At 42.5% G+C, this 14,813-nt stretch overlaps 1 protein-coding gene across 3 annotated transcripts; it reads right to left on the bottom strand.

Annotated features, from left to right (window-relative positions):
- Nucleotides 1-32: 32 nt before the first annotated feature.
- On the bottom strand, nucleotides 33-14,733 carry LOC146392984 (uncharacterized). 3 transcript variants are annotated; one of them, XM_084908278.1, is made up of 6 exons: nucleotides 13,336-14,733; nucleotides 13,018-13,077; nucleotides 12,033-12,164; nucleotides 10,720-10,866; nucleotides 9,056-9,110; nucleotides 33-537 (listed from the first exon to the last, which is right to left on the bottom strand). In XM_084908278.1, exons 1-6 carry the CDS (start codon nucleotides 13,498-13,500, stop codon nucleotides 428-430), a joined length of 669 nt encoding a protein of 222 aa, XP_084764404.1. In that variant the 5' UTR covers nucleotides 13,501-14,733; the 3' UTR covers nucleotides 33-427. The 3 variants fall into 3 exon arrangements, 1 of the variants encoding a protein (XP_084764404.1); XR_014797183.1 differs by lacking the exons at nucleotides 9,056-9,110; nucleotides 10,720-10,866; nucleotides 12,033-12,164; nucleotides 13,018-13,077; nucleotides 13,336-14,733 and adding an exon at nucleotides 874-9,049 and having other exon boundaries at nucleotides 444-534; XR_014797182.1 differs by lacking the exons at nucleotides 9,056-9,110; nucleotides 10,720-10,866; nucleotides 12,033-12,164; nucleotides 13,018-13,077; nucleotides 13,336-14,733 and adding an exon at nucleotides 874-9,049 and having other exon boundaries at nucleotides 449-537.
- Nucleotides 14,734-14,813: the final 80 nt, after the last annotated feature.

Raw genomic sequence — 14,813 nt, 5'->3', positions numbered from 1 at the left:
GCAATAAACTACCCACAATGTTTCAGCTCTCCAACAGTTCAGTCCAATTTGTATTTAATGCATACATATTAAATATATTAAGTCAGAGCAAAAGTCATTCACACAGCGTAAAAAGAATTAAACATGAAAGTACTGACACGATGCACACACAGGTATTCAGGCTTTGGCAAGTTTAAATTAGTCTGACTGTAGAATTGTGAGGCCATTAACCAAAAGAAACTGCCACAACGCAACAATTCGTGTCTCTCCAACAGATCTGTAAAAAGTCCCGTTTTTCAAGACTTGGCATCTTGAGCTTCACTTGAATTATGTAATTCCTCCTCTGCCTGTGCTCAGAAGTAAACCCATAGACTTTAGCTTTAAATATAATGAACCTGCAGTCAGAAGGAAGCAAGCAGGAGTATGAAGTCCCCAACAGGCATGCGTGTCAGGTCAGTCTGCTGTATGGGGGCAGGTTGGAGGAACCCTCCTCTTCTTCTGGATCGTCTTTGTGAGTCGTTTGAGCTGGAGAGTTAAACAGCCTGTTGTCTCCTCCTGCTGGACACACATGAGAACTTCATTACAGGACTGCTGAGAGTTGGACAACAAAAAACAGAAACACGGGCGAGACTTAGGTCCCCTGAGTTTGTGGTGCATAAAGGCGCGACTAGTTAATGGGTGGGATGTAACTGCTCCTGAAGGTTTTTCATGTTCGAAGTAGAATAAAGGGCCATGCTCCAACTGATGTTCAGCCAGTATTTTAATCTTCTTTTCACCAGCAAACACCGTGAAAAACTATGGTGAAATGATCAATGAAAATACGGATATTACATCAGCAGAACAAAAATTACAACTCAAATAAAACATACACACAAAGTAAATGCACCAACATACCGTGTGCGCCTTTCTACTGAACATTCATGAGCAATTGTAGTCCATATCTTCTATATTTCCACCTTTTACACAAGCCAGCATTCTCTTTCTGGCTCGAGCCTTCAGTCTCTGGTGACATGTGCGCTTAATTGAGCATCACCCCAAAGCATGCGCACCACAGAGCGCCACACTCAGGCCCACCAGTAGGTGGCGACAACACAACATGAATCCAGATTAAACACCAAATTTTGAACATTGCAATCACATAATAATTACATTTCAATGCGACGGCTACACTGCCACCAAAATTACAAAGGATTTCTATTTACATGTGTTAAACAAAATTAAATCCTGTAATTTTTAATAAATTGACAATCAAACATCAACTTATGTTACAAAAAAACACTTCTTAAATAAACTTATAGATCACATATTATGTTTGTGTTCTTAATCCTTGTACTACTTCACTGTAGTTTAGACCCTTTAACTAGTACCACTAGTTTCTGAACTGGTCTCTCAAGAAAAGAGACTTGTTTCAAACGTTCACCTTTCTTTCCCAGATCCTTTTGCCCTATTTGGATCTTAACCTTCCGCACTAAACCATCATCATCTTCATTGGCTTCAACCACCCTTGCCAATTTCCACTCATTTCTTGGAATATTGTCCTCCTTTAAAATCACTACATCTCCAACATGTACATTTTGTTTAGGAGTATGCCATCGTTGTCTTAAACTAATGCTGGTTAGGTATTCCTTGTGCCACCTGCTCCAGAACAACTCTGTTAAATATTGCACCCTCCGCCACCTCTTCCTGGCGTACAAATCTTCTCTTACAAATCTACCAGGAGGCGGAAGTGGCACAGACTCTTTCATTGTGAGCAAATGATTAGGCGTCAAAGGCTCAGCACTGTTGGGGTCGTTGATTGTATCAGTAGTGAGTGGACGATGGTTCAGAATTGACATGGCCTCGTAGAAGAAAGTTCTCAATGAGGTGTCATCTAACCTCCCTGTGGCTTGGGCTAGGACAGAACTCATGACATTCCTAACAGTGCGGATCTGTCGTTCCCAAATGCCTCCTCTGTGACTAGCTTCAGGAACATTCATTTGAAAGTCACACTGGTTTTTAGCTAGATAAGTAGAAATCATCTCCTTGTCTAATTCCAATAGACCCTTCTTGAACTCGTTCTTAGCTCCGACAAAATTTGTCCCTTGGTCAGAACGAATCTGTCTGACTGTGCCTCTGATTGCTATGAAGCATCTTAAAGCGTTTATAAATGCGTCAGTGGAGAGATCCTCCAACATCTCAATGTGCGCGGCTCTCGAGCTTAAACACGTAAACAATAGGCCATACCTCTTCCATTCCTTTCGACCTTGTTTCGTATAGAAGGGGCCGAAAACATCAACTCCAGTGTAGGTGAATGGGGGCGAAGGATCCACTCTGTCAAATGGCAAGTCAGCCATGCGTTGTTCTTCAGCTGGCCCACGCACTTTTCTACAATTGACACACCCTTTAATGTATTTGGCCACTACCCTACTGCCACCTATGATCCAATAGCCACTTTCCCTGAGTTTGTTTAGAGTTTGGCCTCGGCGTTGCGTTTTCTTGTGACAGTGGTCAAGAATGAGTTGTGTGACAATGCCTTCCTTTGGAAGGATTACTGGATGATTCAATGCAAATGATGCTGAGGACTTTCTCAACCTTCCTCCAACCCTAAGCAAGTTGTCTACCAAAATAGGATCAAGCTGATACATTTTATGAGTTTTTGGTAGTCCAGCTGAGTTTTGACTGAACCATTTGAGGTCTTCTTTAAAGGCTTCCCTCTGTGCTGCCTGGAAGAGTACAAAAGCAGCCATTTGTCTTTCTTCTACACTAATGGGTCCTGAGTTATCTCTCCTTGCAAGTCTTTTAATTCTTGCCACAACGTTAAGAGCTGTATCCCAATTGGAAAATCTTGAGAACCTCTCAAGAAACCTGTTTTCTTCAAGGGCATTTGTCTTCAGGACCTTTACTTCTGGGTCCCCAACAAGAAGATCAGGGGAATGTTGGTTTGTGACAATTTCCCTTTCCCATAGGAATTTAGGTCCAGTGAGCCAATTCGAGCTTAGCAGATCTGCCACCTTGAGGCCCCTAGACGCGTGATCAGCTGGATTTTGATCAGATTCAATGTAAAACCATTGCTTCGGATCAGTAGAGTCTCTTATTTTCTGAACTCTATTTGCCACAAAGACATGAAAGCGACGAGCATCATTTTTTATGTATCCAAGCGTCACTTTAGAATCTGTCCAGAAAAACTCCTCGTCAATTTTCTGCTCGAGCTCTGACCTGAGGAAGTTACTTACAGCTGCAGAAACTGCAGCTGCAGTGAGCTCAAGGCGTGGGATAGTGATTATTCTTGTGGGTGCCACTCTGGCTTTACCCATGACCAGTGCACAATGTACGTTCTTATCAGCAACAATCCTGATGTATGAACATTGTCCATAGCCACTGCTGCTGGCATCCGAAAAATGATGCAGCTCAATTTTCTTGACCTTGCCGAAGTTCTCAGGAACACGGCATCTTGGTATTTCAATCCTTTTTAGATTCTCCAAGTCACTGAGCCATGCTTTCCATTTGGTCTCTAGTGCCGGGGGAATAGGTTCATCCCATCCCACTCCGCGTTTGCACATTTCCTGGAGTACTTGTTTTCCTGTCAAAATGTAGGGTGAGAGAAATCCTAACGGATCATACACACTAGCAACTGTTGCTAGAATTCCTCGGCGTGTGGCTGGCCTTTCTTTGAGGGCTACACTGAATGAGAACACGTCAGCCTCTATGTTCCACTTTACTCCCAGCACACTTTGCATTTGAATTCCAGAGTAGTTCAGGTTTACATCTTTGGTATTGCTGGCTCGTTCTGTTTCTGGGATAATGCTCATGACCTCCTTGTTGTTGCATGCAAATTTGTGCAAGCGCAGTTTCCCTTTTGCACAGACCTCTTGTGCTTCACAGACCAGCTGCTTGGCTTCCCTGACTGAATCAATGCTGATTAGCCCGTCATCCACATAAAAGTTTTTGTGAATGAATCTGGCTACCAGTGGGTAGTCCTTTTCTTGTTCCCTGGCGAGATACTTCATGCCATAGTTAGCACATCCCAGTGATGATGCCGCTCCAAAAATGTGCACTCGCATGCGATACTCCTTAGGCTCAGTATCTGTATTCCCGTCCTTCCACCACAGAAACCTTAAGAAGTCTCGATCCTCTGGGTTGACATGGAAGCGATGAAACATTTTTTCCACATCACACATAATTGCTATTTGATGCTCTCGAAATCTGCACAAAACCCCTGCCAGAGCATTAATCAAGTCTGGGTCTGTGAGTAGGTGGTCATTTAAAGAGATGCCTTCGTGTTTAGCAGAGCAGTCGAAAACAACTCGAATTTTCTCTGGCTTCCTGGGATGATACACGCCATGGTGCGGAATGTAACATGTGTTACTACCTGATGTGCCATCTGCTTCCTCTGCATCACCATCTTTAAAGACATTAATCATGAACTTGATGTAGTCTTCCTTGTACTTTGGGTTCTTATCCATTTTTCCTTTTAAACGTTTCAAGCGAAACATTGCAAGCTGCTTGTTATTTGGAAGCTGTGGGCGTTCTCTAAAAGGCAGAGGCATTTCTAAATGGCCTTCCTCATTGTAGTGAATGTTCTCATTCAGCATCTCTAGAAACTGAATGTCCTCTTGAGATACACTCCCTTCTTTATGGTTTGTGTCCAGAAAGTCATTTTCAAGTGCTTTAATCACAGAAGCAGGTGTGACAGATGGCAGCTCCTTTACTGTGACACGATGACAGATCCCTGCAGCTTCCATCGAACTTTTCCATGGCTTAATGGCTCCCACGATACTCCACCCTAAGTCTGTTTTTATTGCATAGGGATCATAATCGTTTCCTGGTATGACTTCCCTTGGTTTTAAAGCTCTTGCACAGTCGTAACCAATGAGAAGAGCTATAGGACAGTCCAAGAGATCTGGCATTTCATTTGCAATGCTGAGTAGATGGGGCCACTTTTTTGCTGTCTCTTGAGTTGGAATACTGTATTTCTCCAATGGAATGTACTCTTGAATGTAAGTTGGTGGCAAGTCAATGTACTTTTCTGAGTTGTACCCTCTTACCCTCAGTCCATCCACTCTTTGACTAGGTACAATCGAACACCTGTCAGTCATTGTTGTCAGCTTTAGCTTCACTGGTTCCCTGCTTGCCTGTATCTTTTCACAAATATCTTGGTCAATAAATGTGTTGCTGCTTTGGGTGTCTAGCAGAGCATAAACCAATGTCTCTTGATTCTTCGCTGATGAAGAAAGCCACACTGGAACGATCATTGAAGTGCAATCATTGTTGCCTACTCTCACACTGCACGATACGGTGGCTGCATTCTCCTCTTCTGATGGTGGTTCAGGTTCGTCTCCCAGTGGAGGATCTTCATGGAGAGGAGAAGGGTGGCTTCGTCTGCAGACATTACATGTTGCTCTCTGTCGACAGTTTTTGGAAATGTGGCCGACTCGCAGACAAGCAAAGCACATATTGTTGTCCCTAATAAACTGTTTCTTTTCTTCAAGCGGCATTGCTGTAAACTTTGCACATTTATAGATAAAATGATTTTTCTTGCAGCAGATACATTCAAGTTGCCGTTTGTTCTGAGTTGAGGAAGGGTTGGGTTTTGATTTTCTGTTGCTCTGAACTGTAGTTGTGTTCTTCACATCTTTAGACCCATTTGCTGATGTCACCAGGACACTGGCCTTCAGACGTTTTTGTTCTTTCTCAGGTTTTTCAAATGTGTTTTTTAAGGCAAACAGAGAAGAAACTGGATTACATGCTATACGCGCCTCTTCAGCCACAAAGTCTGCAAATTCTGCAAACCCTGGATATGCCTTTTCTTCATCCAGTAATTTTGTGACAAAACGATTCCAGCGGGTTGTGGCCCAGTCAGGAAGTTTCAGCAATATTTTTTGATTTTCTTCACAATCATCTAAAACCTTGAGGCCTTGGACGTGGGGCATTGCATTCTTACAAGAAATTAGGAAATCACTAAACTCTCTTAATTTATGTGACTCCTTTGGACCAATCTTTGGCCAACTGCTTAGTTTTCCCCTAAAGGCTCTTTGAACTACAAATGGGTGTCCATAGCGTTTGTTCAGAGCATCCCAAGCTTGCTTGTAAGCTTCCTCGTCACTTCGATAAAATGTCCCTTCTAAAACACAGAGAGCTTCTCCACCAATGTACTTCTTCAAGTAGAACAGCTTATGCGCTGAATCTGCGCAGCTAGTCTCGATAAGCGCCTTAAAGCAAGTGCTCCACTCAACAAATTTCAGTGGGTCTCCTGTAAATGTAAACGGCTCTGGTACTGGAAGTCTAGACATTACTAAGGACTCTTTTAATGCCTGCACCAGAGAGAGCTCACTTTCTTTTGGCACCACTTGAGTATCATAGTGAGGGGCGTGAACACTTTGTGAGGTCCGTATGAATTTACCTTCAGAGTGAGGAGGTGCAGTGCTCTGAGGAACTTGGGTGCCTGGGGGACTGCTAAGTGGTTTAGGAAGCTGACTGAAAGACAAAGTACTCCTTACTTCACAATTTCTTATTTCAGCATTCATTTTTGATTCCTCTTCAGCATATACATTGTATTCTGCCTGAATGACCTCAAGATCTCTTTGATTTTCCAACATTTTCAATTGCTCTTGTTGAGCTAATATCTCCTTTCTCCGGGCAGATATTTCCATTTCTCTGTTTATTTCAGCTTGCTCCGATGCCAGTCGTGCTGCTGCCTCTGCTTTCCTTGCAGATACATGACTTCCTTGCTGACTATGGCTATGCTGGCTATTTCTTCCAGCTCTAGACACAGTTGAGCCATAAATTGATTCTGCACCTTCTCTTTGGAGTAACTGAAGGAGTGATTCTTTTACAGCTCCTGCATCAAACTCTTTGTCAACATCTGCGTAACGTCTTTTCAGAAGTATCATCATCTCAGCAGAAACTGAAGTACAGCTATCCATCTTTCTTCTCATATCTTGAGATGGTGTAGTCAGTGCACGTAAAGCCACATAATCTTGCTGTAGGTCTAACTCACATTTTTCTACTGACTTGATCATTTCAGCTAATTCTGCTTTAGAACATTCTTCTTTAAGTTTGGACCTAGTGAGCTGAATTTCTGCCTTAAAGTTTAAATATGTTGACATAAACTTTCTTTCTTTGCTTGTTATCTCTGTCTGTTTAAACTCACGCATTTTTTCTGTTAGTTGCCTTTGACGGTCTGTCCGTCTCACCTCTGCGTCAGGTTTAGATGATGGCTGAGGCAGCCCTATTTTGTGTATTTCAAGGTCTCCATGAATTTCTTCTATGCGTGCTTCAACTTCTTCTCTTTCTGCATCTTTAAGTTCAGTTTCTAATTTCTTTTCTAACTGTGCCTTTTCATCTTCTAAGGCTATAAGTATTTGCTCAAGGATATGAGTTTCTTGTGTACTCTGCTCCATTACAATGTTTTGAACCAACAACTTAGAACAATAAAAGGAAACTTACCCAGAGTACACTACCTTAAATATCAAACAGCACAGTAATAAACTTTCAATAAATGAACAAATGTACAATATCTACACCATACAATTTTCTTTTTGGCTTTTTCTTAGATCTCTTTATGCAGTTCAAACGTTTCGCTGATGTAAGAACTCACAGTCTACTCTTCCACGTGGGCTGCCGTCTTGGAAGAATGGCGTGCAGGGCTCTGGCTGCTCGCTCCATAACAGGCCACGTTTTTCACTGTAACTGCTCCTGAAGGTTTTTCATGTTCGAAGTAGAATAAAGGGCCATGCTCCAACTGATGTTCAGCCAGTATTTTAATCTTCTTTTCACCAGCAAACACCGTGAAAAACTATGGTGAAATGATCAATGAAAATACGGATATTACATCAGCAGAACAAAAATTACAACTCAAATAAAACATACACACAAAGTAAATGCACCAACATACCGTGTGCGCCTTTCTACTGAACATTCATGAGCAATTGTAGTCCATATCTTCTATATTTCCACCTTTTACACAAGCCAGCATTCTCTTTCTGGCTCGAGCCTTCAGTCTCTGGTGACATGTGCGCTTAATTGAGCATCACCCCAAAGCATGCGCACCACAAAGCGCCACACTCAGGCCCACCAGTAGGTGGCGACAACACAACATGAATCCAGATTAAACACCAAATTTTGAACATTGCAATCACATAATAATTACATTTCAATGCGACGGCTACACTGCCACCAAAATTACAAAGGATTTCTATTTACATGTGTTAAACAAAATTAAATCCTGTAATTTTTAATAAATTGACAATCAAACATCAACTTATGTTACAAAAAAACACTTCTTAAATAAACTTATAGATCACATATTATGTTTGTGTTCTTAATCCTTGTACTACTTCACTGTAGTTTAGACCCTTTAACTAGTACCACTAGTTTCTGAACTGGTCTCTCAAGAAAAGAGACTTGTTTCAAACGTTCACCTTTCTTTCCCAGATCCTTTTGCCCTATTTGGATCTTAACCTTCCGCACTAAACCATCATCATCTTCATTGGCTTCAACCACCCTTGCCAATTTCCACTCATTTCTTGGAATATTGTCCTCCTTTAAAATCACTACATCTCCAACATGTACATTAGAAGTTTATTAGAAGTCTCTGGATCATAATGGTGGCCCGCTCAGCCTATGTTGTTTGGCATCAGAAAAACGATGCTGTTGTTTTGCAGATTAGATTCAAGCCCCTCCCACAATGCTTCATGTGACAAGTACAAGAAAACAGATTAATGAATATGTTTCAGAGGAAGAGTGCTCATGCTACTTCCTTTTACCACTAGAGACCAATCAGGCACACTGCTACACAAACCTGACAGAGCAGCACACTAATGTGGATGCCCCGTGACCTTTGAACCTGCTGCTTCATTGTACATGATTGTCTCATTCTCTGTCAGAGGCTTCATGGTGAGATTTCCTGAGTAGTGTCTGAAATTTCTTTCTTTGTTATCATTGTTTGGTGATAAAACACCAACACACACTTAACTTAACCTAAATCCACCACATTAAAATTTATATGCTGGGTTTACCTTGATTATTGGGAAAATTTCCTAACACAGGATCCACGGGAGGACCGGTTTTCGACTGACATTTAACATTTAAAACTTACTCTGCAAAGTGCACATCTCCGTGTCTCCGGGCTCACACTGAGGAACCAGGCTCTCCTGAAAACACACACACGACACAAAGTGAACAAAGTGAAGTGAAAACAGAACATCCAGGTGTGGCCTCATGAGAACCCCCACTGTGATTACGTCACACTGGTTAGTAAAGTTTTTTTTTTTTGTTTTTTTTTTTAAAGACGTCACCAGCTTGGTTTTATGAAACTGGACATGAGAACCAAGGGGTGGACCCAACTAAGAAATGAAGACACACTGGACTTATATGGCAGCAACCTGACAACCACAACGCCCACCCTTAATCATATCTGGCCTTAATTGCCTTGTTTGCTCCAACTGGAACCATCATTTTGAAAATAATCATAAGACACGTAAGATAAGATAGGCTTTATTAGTCCCACAGTTAGGAAATTCACAGCACTTTGTAATGAGACGTTAAACTAAGCAGAGAGCGCTTGCTGATATCGCACAATCAATAAACCAGCTCAAACAGCTGGGCCATTTTCCTGTAAACATTTACGATCCGCTTCATTAGGTACGCCTGTTCAAAGCCCTTGTGATGTAAATGTATAGTGTGCTGCACTTCCTTGTTGATGCCAGAGATCAGAGCCAGACTATTTCAATCTGATACTGATGCAACGTGAACTCAAATAAGCACCTGTTATGACCAAGGTGTGGAGAAGAGAATCTCAGAAAGCACAGCCTTGTTGAACTTTGAATCAAACGGGCTAAAGCAGAAGACGCCGTTGGGTGCTGCTCCTATGAGCCGATCAGGTCACAGTGACTCACCAAAATGTTATCAACTGTGCTCTGATGGTCTCAATTTCTGCTGCAGCGTTCAGATGGTAGGCTCAGACGCACGGCTCCATCCTGGCTTTCAGCTGCTCCTCAGGATGCTGGTGCCACTTGTAATGGTGGAGACACTTTTGGAGACTCGTTATAAACGAAGCTGACCATGTCGTCTTTCAGTGTGCTCATCTTCTGATGGCTGCACAGCGTCACAAAGCTCATCTCAAACAGCTCAGTAACACCGAGTTCGCTGCACTCAAATCACCTCCACAGTCACCACACCTCAATCCATTACAGGGATGTGGCAGAGTGGGAGATTTGCATCAGGGATGTGCAAATGGCAAATCTATAGCAACTGCTGCAACTGTCAGTATGGACCAAAATCTGCAGCATCTAGTCTGGAAACATGCGGAGCTATGCTGGTACTAGCAAGCTGTAACTAATATTTTAGGCTAATGTTAGCAGCTCCTTAGTGAATGTGGACAATCCTACGAAAACAACCATAGCTAGCTTCTTTTTTTGTTTGTTTAAATCTGTGTGGCACACACATTTAGTCCTGACCCGTTTCTTTGTCCAAGTATGTTTGCAACATAAAAACATTCTGCACGTGTTATTAGTTCATGTTTTCTTTAGTTAAAAACCAGAGTCATCTTCCTCTGCGATACACTGTTACTCATATTTTTAATGTGAGGGTTATCATGTTGCTTTAATCTTTGTTTTCAAATGAAATCGTGACTTTCAGGGTTCTTGTTCCTTACAATTACAGCACATTAGAGTAAATTTGACCTTTATGTGTTTTTTGTTCATTCTAAATAAATAACTTGAGATGAAAACATGTTATGATTTTTTACTATGTTGTCCTTACCAGTCCAGTTCTGGCATCATAGCAGGCACACAAGGGGATGCTGCGACAGCCCATGTAGCCGATGACAGAGGAGAAAACCAGGCTGATGGCGCAGGTTAGCAGGATGGTGGCGTTGGCACCTTTCACCATCCGATGAAGCACAAACGTCTGTGCAGGGAGACGAAGAATGTTACAGCCATGAAGTGTGTGTGTAATAAAGAAATGGGGGGAGATCAGAGTGAAATTATCTCTCTAAAACACCAGCACAGAAACAAAAAGCTGCACATTTATTTATCCCTCCATGTGTTGGACATTTTTGTTACACATTTCAGCAAACTACCCAAAAAAAACTGGAAAGCCACAAGACATGTTTGTGTGTAATCAACTTCCATGAACTGTGGATAAGTCTGCATATATAGAGTCGTACAAAGGAGGGCATATAAAAAACATCAGGATGTGACAGACAGGCAGCACTGACGTCCCACATCCTTAGCAGCAACACCAGCTCACACATCCATGCTTCATCCTAGTGTCTGCACTATTGTGAAACAGCTGGCCAGAAGTGCTGCTGATGTGAGTCAATATCATATCAGGAGAACACATAGCAAGGTTTCCCTCTCCAATAGGACGCCTCTGACATTGTTGGAAATCACACTAACAGACCAGAGATGTGAGCTTAAAGGCATGCTAACATGAGCTGCTGGTAAATATGTAAATCATCAACCCACTCCGAGGAACAGAAAAACAACAACAACAAAAAACCCAAAACATGGAATTTGATTTGTTTGTTTGCTGAACAACATTAATGTGTCAGGACATTCAGAAAGGTTATGCTAGGTTCCTGCACAAGTAACTGTGCAGGAGATGCAGGTGACCAGTGTCAAATCTAAAATAATTGGAGACCTCAGATAAGGAACATGATAAATGGACCTGTTCCTATAACACTTTCTACTCTGAGCACTCAAAGCAACTTGCCTCATTCACCCATTTGCACGAGCACTTCTTATCTAACATTCACACACATTCATACTCCGATGGATGTACTGGAGAGCAACTTGGGGTCAGTATCTTCCCAAAGGATATTTGGCATGCAGACTGGAGCAGACAGGGATTGAACGTATTTTCCTGAATGTTTCAACCACTTTACCCCTGCAGATGATCTTGAGAAGTTAAAGTTCCTGAAACTCGTGGTGTAAAAGCACCTCAAGCTGGTCATTCACAACAGCAGGACCTGTTAGTTCTTGATGAAATGCAACCAGGTCTTATTTACTACAACTGACTTTGTCAAGAAATGAGTCACTGATTAAAACAGTGATTGTGTGTGTGCTGGTTACCACTTCAGGACTGTTGTGGTGATGGAAGACCTCTTTATCCTCCTGCCCATAGGTGAGGGTCAGACAGGAGTAACTTGATATGATGATTGCAGCCAAAACAGACAGGCCTGAGGCCACCACCATCACACTCACCTGAGGACAGACACACAAGTTCAGCCAAAGAAAGAGGACTCTGTGCATATGTGTGTACGACTACCTTTTAATGAAGCCAAGTTTGAGTTTCAAACCATTGGAGAAAGGACATTTTTAGAAAGTGAATACAGTCTGGCTGGTTCTTACAGCGCTCCAAAGAGCTGTATGAGTTTTGTATTGGTTTAGAATTAGGTGTAGGGCGGGGTATCGGTTTGTTAGAGTTCGATTAGAGAACATGTTGAGGAAAATAAATTAAGTACATCATTAACTTTCTTCTTCCACACTGGATCATCTGCATCTACCTCGCCTGGCCCCTTGCATCCTTGACCATCATAATCCAAATAATTTATTTTTAGTCCAAAGCCCTGTTGATGGACTGAACAGGAACCTGCTGGTGGCAGATTTAATATGTAAACATTAGCAGGTTGGCAGGTGAGGAAAGGCCCAAATCCAAGTTTTAACCAGGGGTCCTTAAACGGTTATTTATTGTGACAGGGCTGCTGAAGTAACACCCATCACACACTTGTATCTGTGTGAAGTTTCACTGGCTGTAGTGTTCTTATTCAGAGTGCAGTGAGGGGGACAAACATAACAATTGTGGCCAGGCATCAAATAACATGAGTTCAGCAAAGGTGCGTGGCTGGCCTTTAATGTGAATGTGAGAGATGCACCTTAACTAAAGTACAACTCTGACTTTACTCCTCCTACTTTGCGGAACCTTTTTATTTTTATTTTCTTGTTAGTTGTGTTACTTGTTATTTTTGTTTTCCAGAGAAACAGACACGTTCATTCATTCTAAAAGTCCTGCTGATGTCATTACCAGTCAAGAATAAATGGCAACCATCACACTGACCAGTACTGGGTTCTTCCTCTGGGAGGCAAACAGCGCCAGCACACCTGGAGAGGCCATGATCTAAAGAAAGTGACACAGTTTAAAATGCAGGGAGAAAGTCTTTAACACTGTTCACGCGGAAATCCTCCGTGTATTTCTCACGGAGAGAACGCTAGACTCGTTGCCTAAAGCTTTGGTGAAAACAGTGCTTAGAAGAAAAGTGATGACAAAACAAGGATCCTAGCGGGAGATCTAAGTGACGAAACCCGTTTAGTTTTATACCCGAACAGTCAGGTGTCCGTACGGGTTTGTGTTATACTGAATGCCCGTTAGTCTCACCAGTCCTCCCCACAGCGGCGTCCTGGTGGTACTCAGCGGAGTGTCCTTGCGAAAAACAGCGTCCATGAGCCCACAGACCACACAGAGACCAGCACAAGCCACCTGGAGGATACCGAGGCCGAGCACGCCCTTCTGGTTAAAAATAAAGTACCTGTATCGGTCCATGTCCGGGTGCTAACCCGACGCAAAGCACCCTGAAGTCCTTCGTGTGCCAACTCTGGTCAGAAGAAAAGTGGAGCTGTGTTACGGTGAAACCTGAAGTTACTTTGATGCTCGCAGCGGTTTTCAGAAACATGAGTCCCGCTACCGACACCTGTGTCGTTGTTGTTATCGTCCAACGGCCCTTTTATCGGGTAAAGTGAATCTTCCGGGAAGTCGACGGATCTCGATGTTGGTTCAGCAGGTAGGAAGTTTATCCATTAACCTGTGCCCGGCGGCAGGTGGAGAGCAGGAAGGGATTTCCGAGTCCAGAGTCTGGACCGTGGGCAGCCAAGCCCCACCCTCACTGCAGGTTTAACACTCACACTGTGGAAGCTCCTGACCTTAAATCCAGCCCGGTCCTTTCGGCGTGGAGTGTCTGTGCTCTCCACAGTCCAAAGACTCGTGGTTTTAGGCCAATTGGCGCTTCTAACCTGTTAGCCCTGCGACCGGCCCGGTCTCCTAAGCTGCACAACGAGGAACGAAAATGGATGGACTCTGAAAACAGCGATCCTCTCAACTGTGTGGATTTTTGAGCCACGATAATCAATTAAATCGATAAGACACGTTGCATAGAAGAAGCTAGGCTTTCCCCTGAAATAAAACTTGCAATGGAGCCCCCAGACTTTCCCGATTTAGACAACATTTTGATCCATCTCTCATCTCTGTCAGGTTAATGGTTATTGCACAAGTAGCTTTGTGGAGAAGACAAGTTTACAGACATCGTTTTGCTGCAGTAAGAAGCTGTTCTTGTGCAGCGTGAGTGTGTGTTTACAAGTTATCTTTAAGATCTTGATCATGATTTTCTTTGTGATATCTACACCTAATCCACACGAACCAAACCTTTAGGATTCAAACAGTCTTTCTATTCTTGCATCTGTATGATGTCAGGCACACGGCTCTTATTACAAGTACGCAAGTAAACTGTGAATCACAAAGCTAGAGTCAAGGAATAAAAATATGGAAGCCAAGATTTACTTTCATGTTTACCAAGTAGCCTCCTGGACATCTGAAACCAGAGCGGTGAAAACTTATTTTCTTTGGTGACTGTATTTGTGTTTTTGTAAACATTAAAATATTAATGATAGCGCTGTTTTGGCTGATGTGATAAATCAGGACACAGGATAATGAGCACATGGGTAAAGAGAGGATGAGAACTCGTCAATAGTCTGTCCTCATCGTTTTATAAATCAGCAGCGATGTTATGGGGGTCGTTGCTGCTACAGGAGATTCTACCAATTAAAAATTAAAACAAAAAAAGTCGAAACTTTCCATTCTTA

Source organism: Perissodus microlepis, chromosome 2, assembly GCF_051167445.1.
Source record: "Perissodus microlepis isolate ML-2025 ecotype Zambia chromosome 2, ASM5116744v1, whole genome shotgun sequence".
NCBI classification, from domain to species: Eukaryota; Metazoa; Chordata; class Actinopteri; order Cichliformes; family Cichlidae; genus Perissodus; species Perissodus microlepis.
The sequence above is the reverse complement of the archived record's forward strand: the minus strand, read 5'-3'. Positions and strand labels throughout refer to the sequence as shown.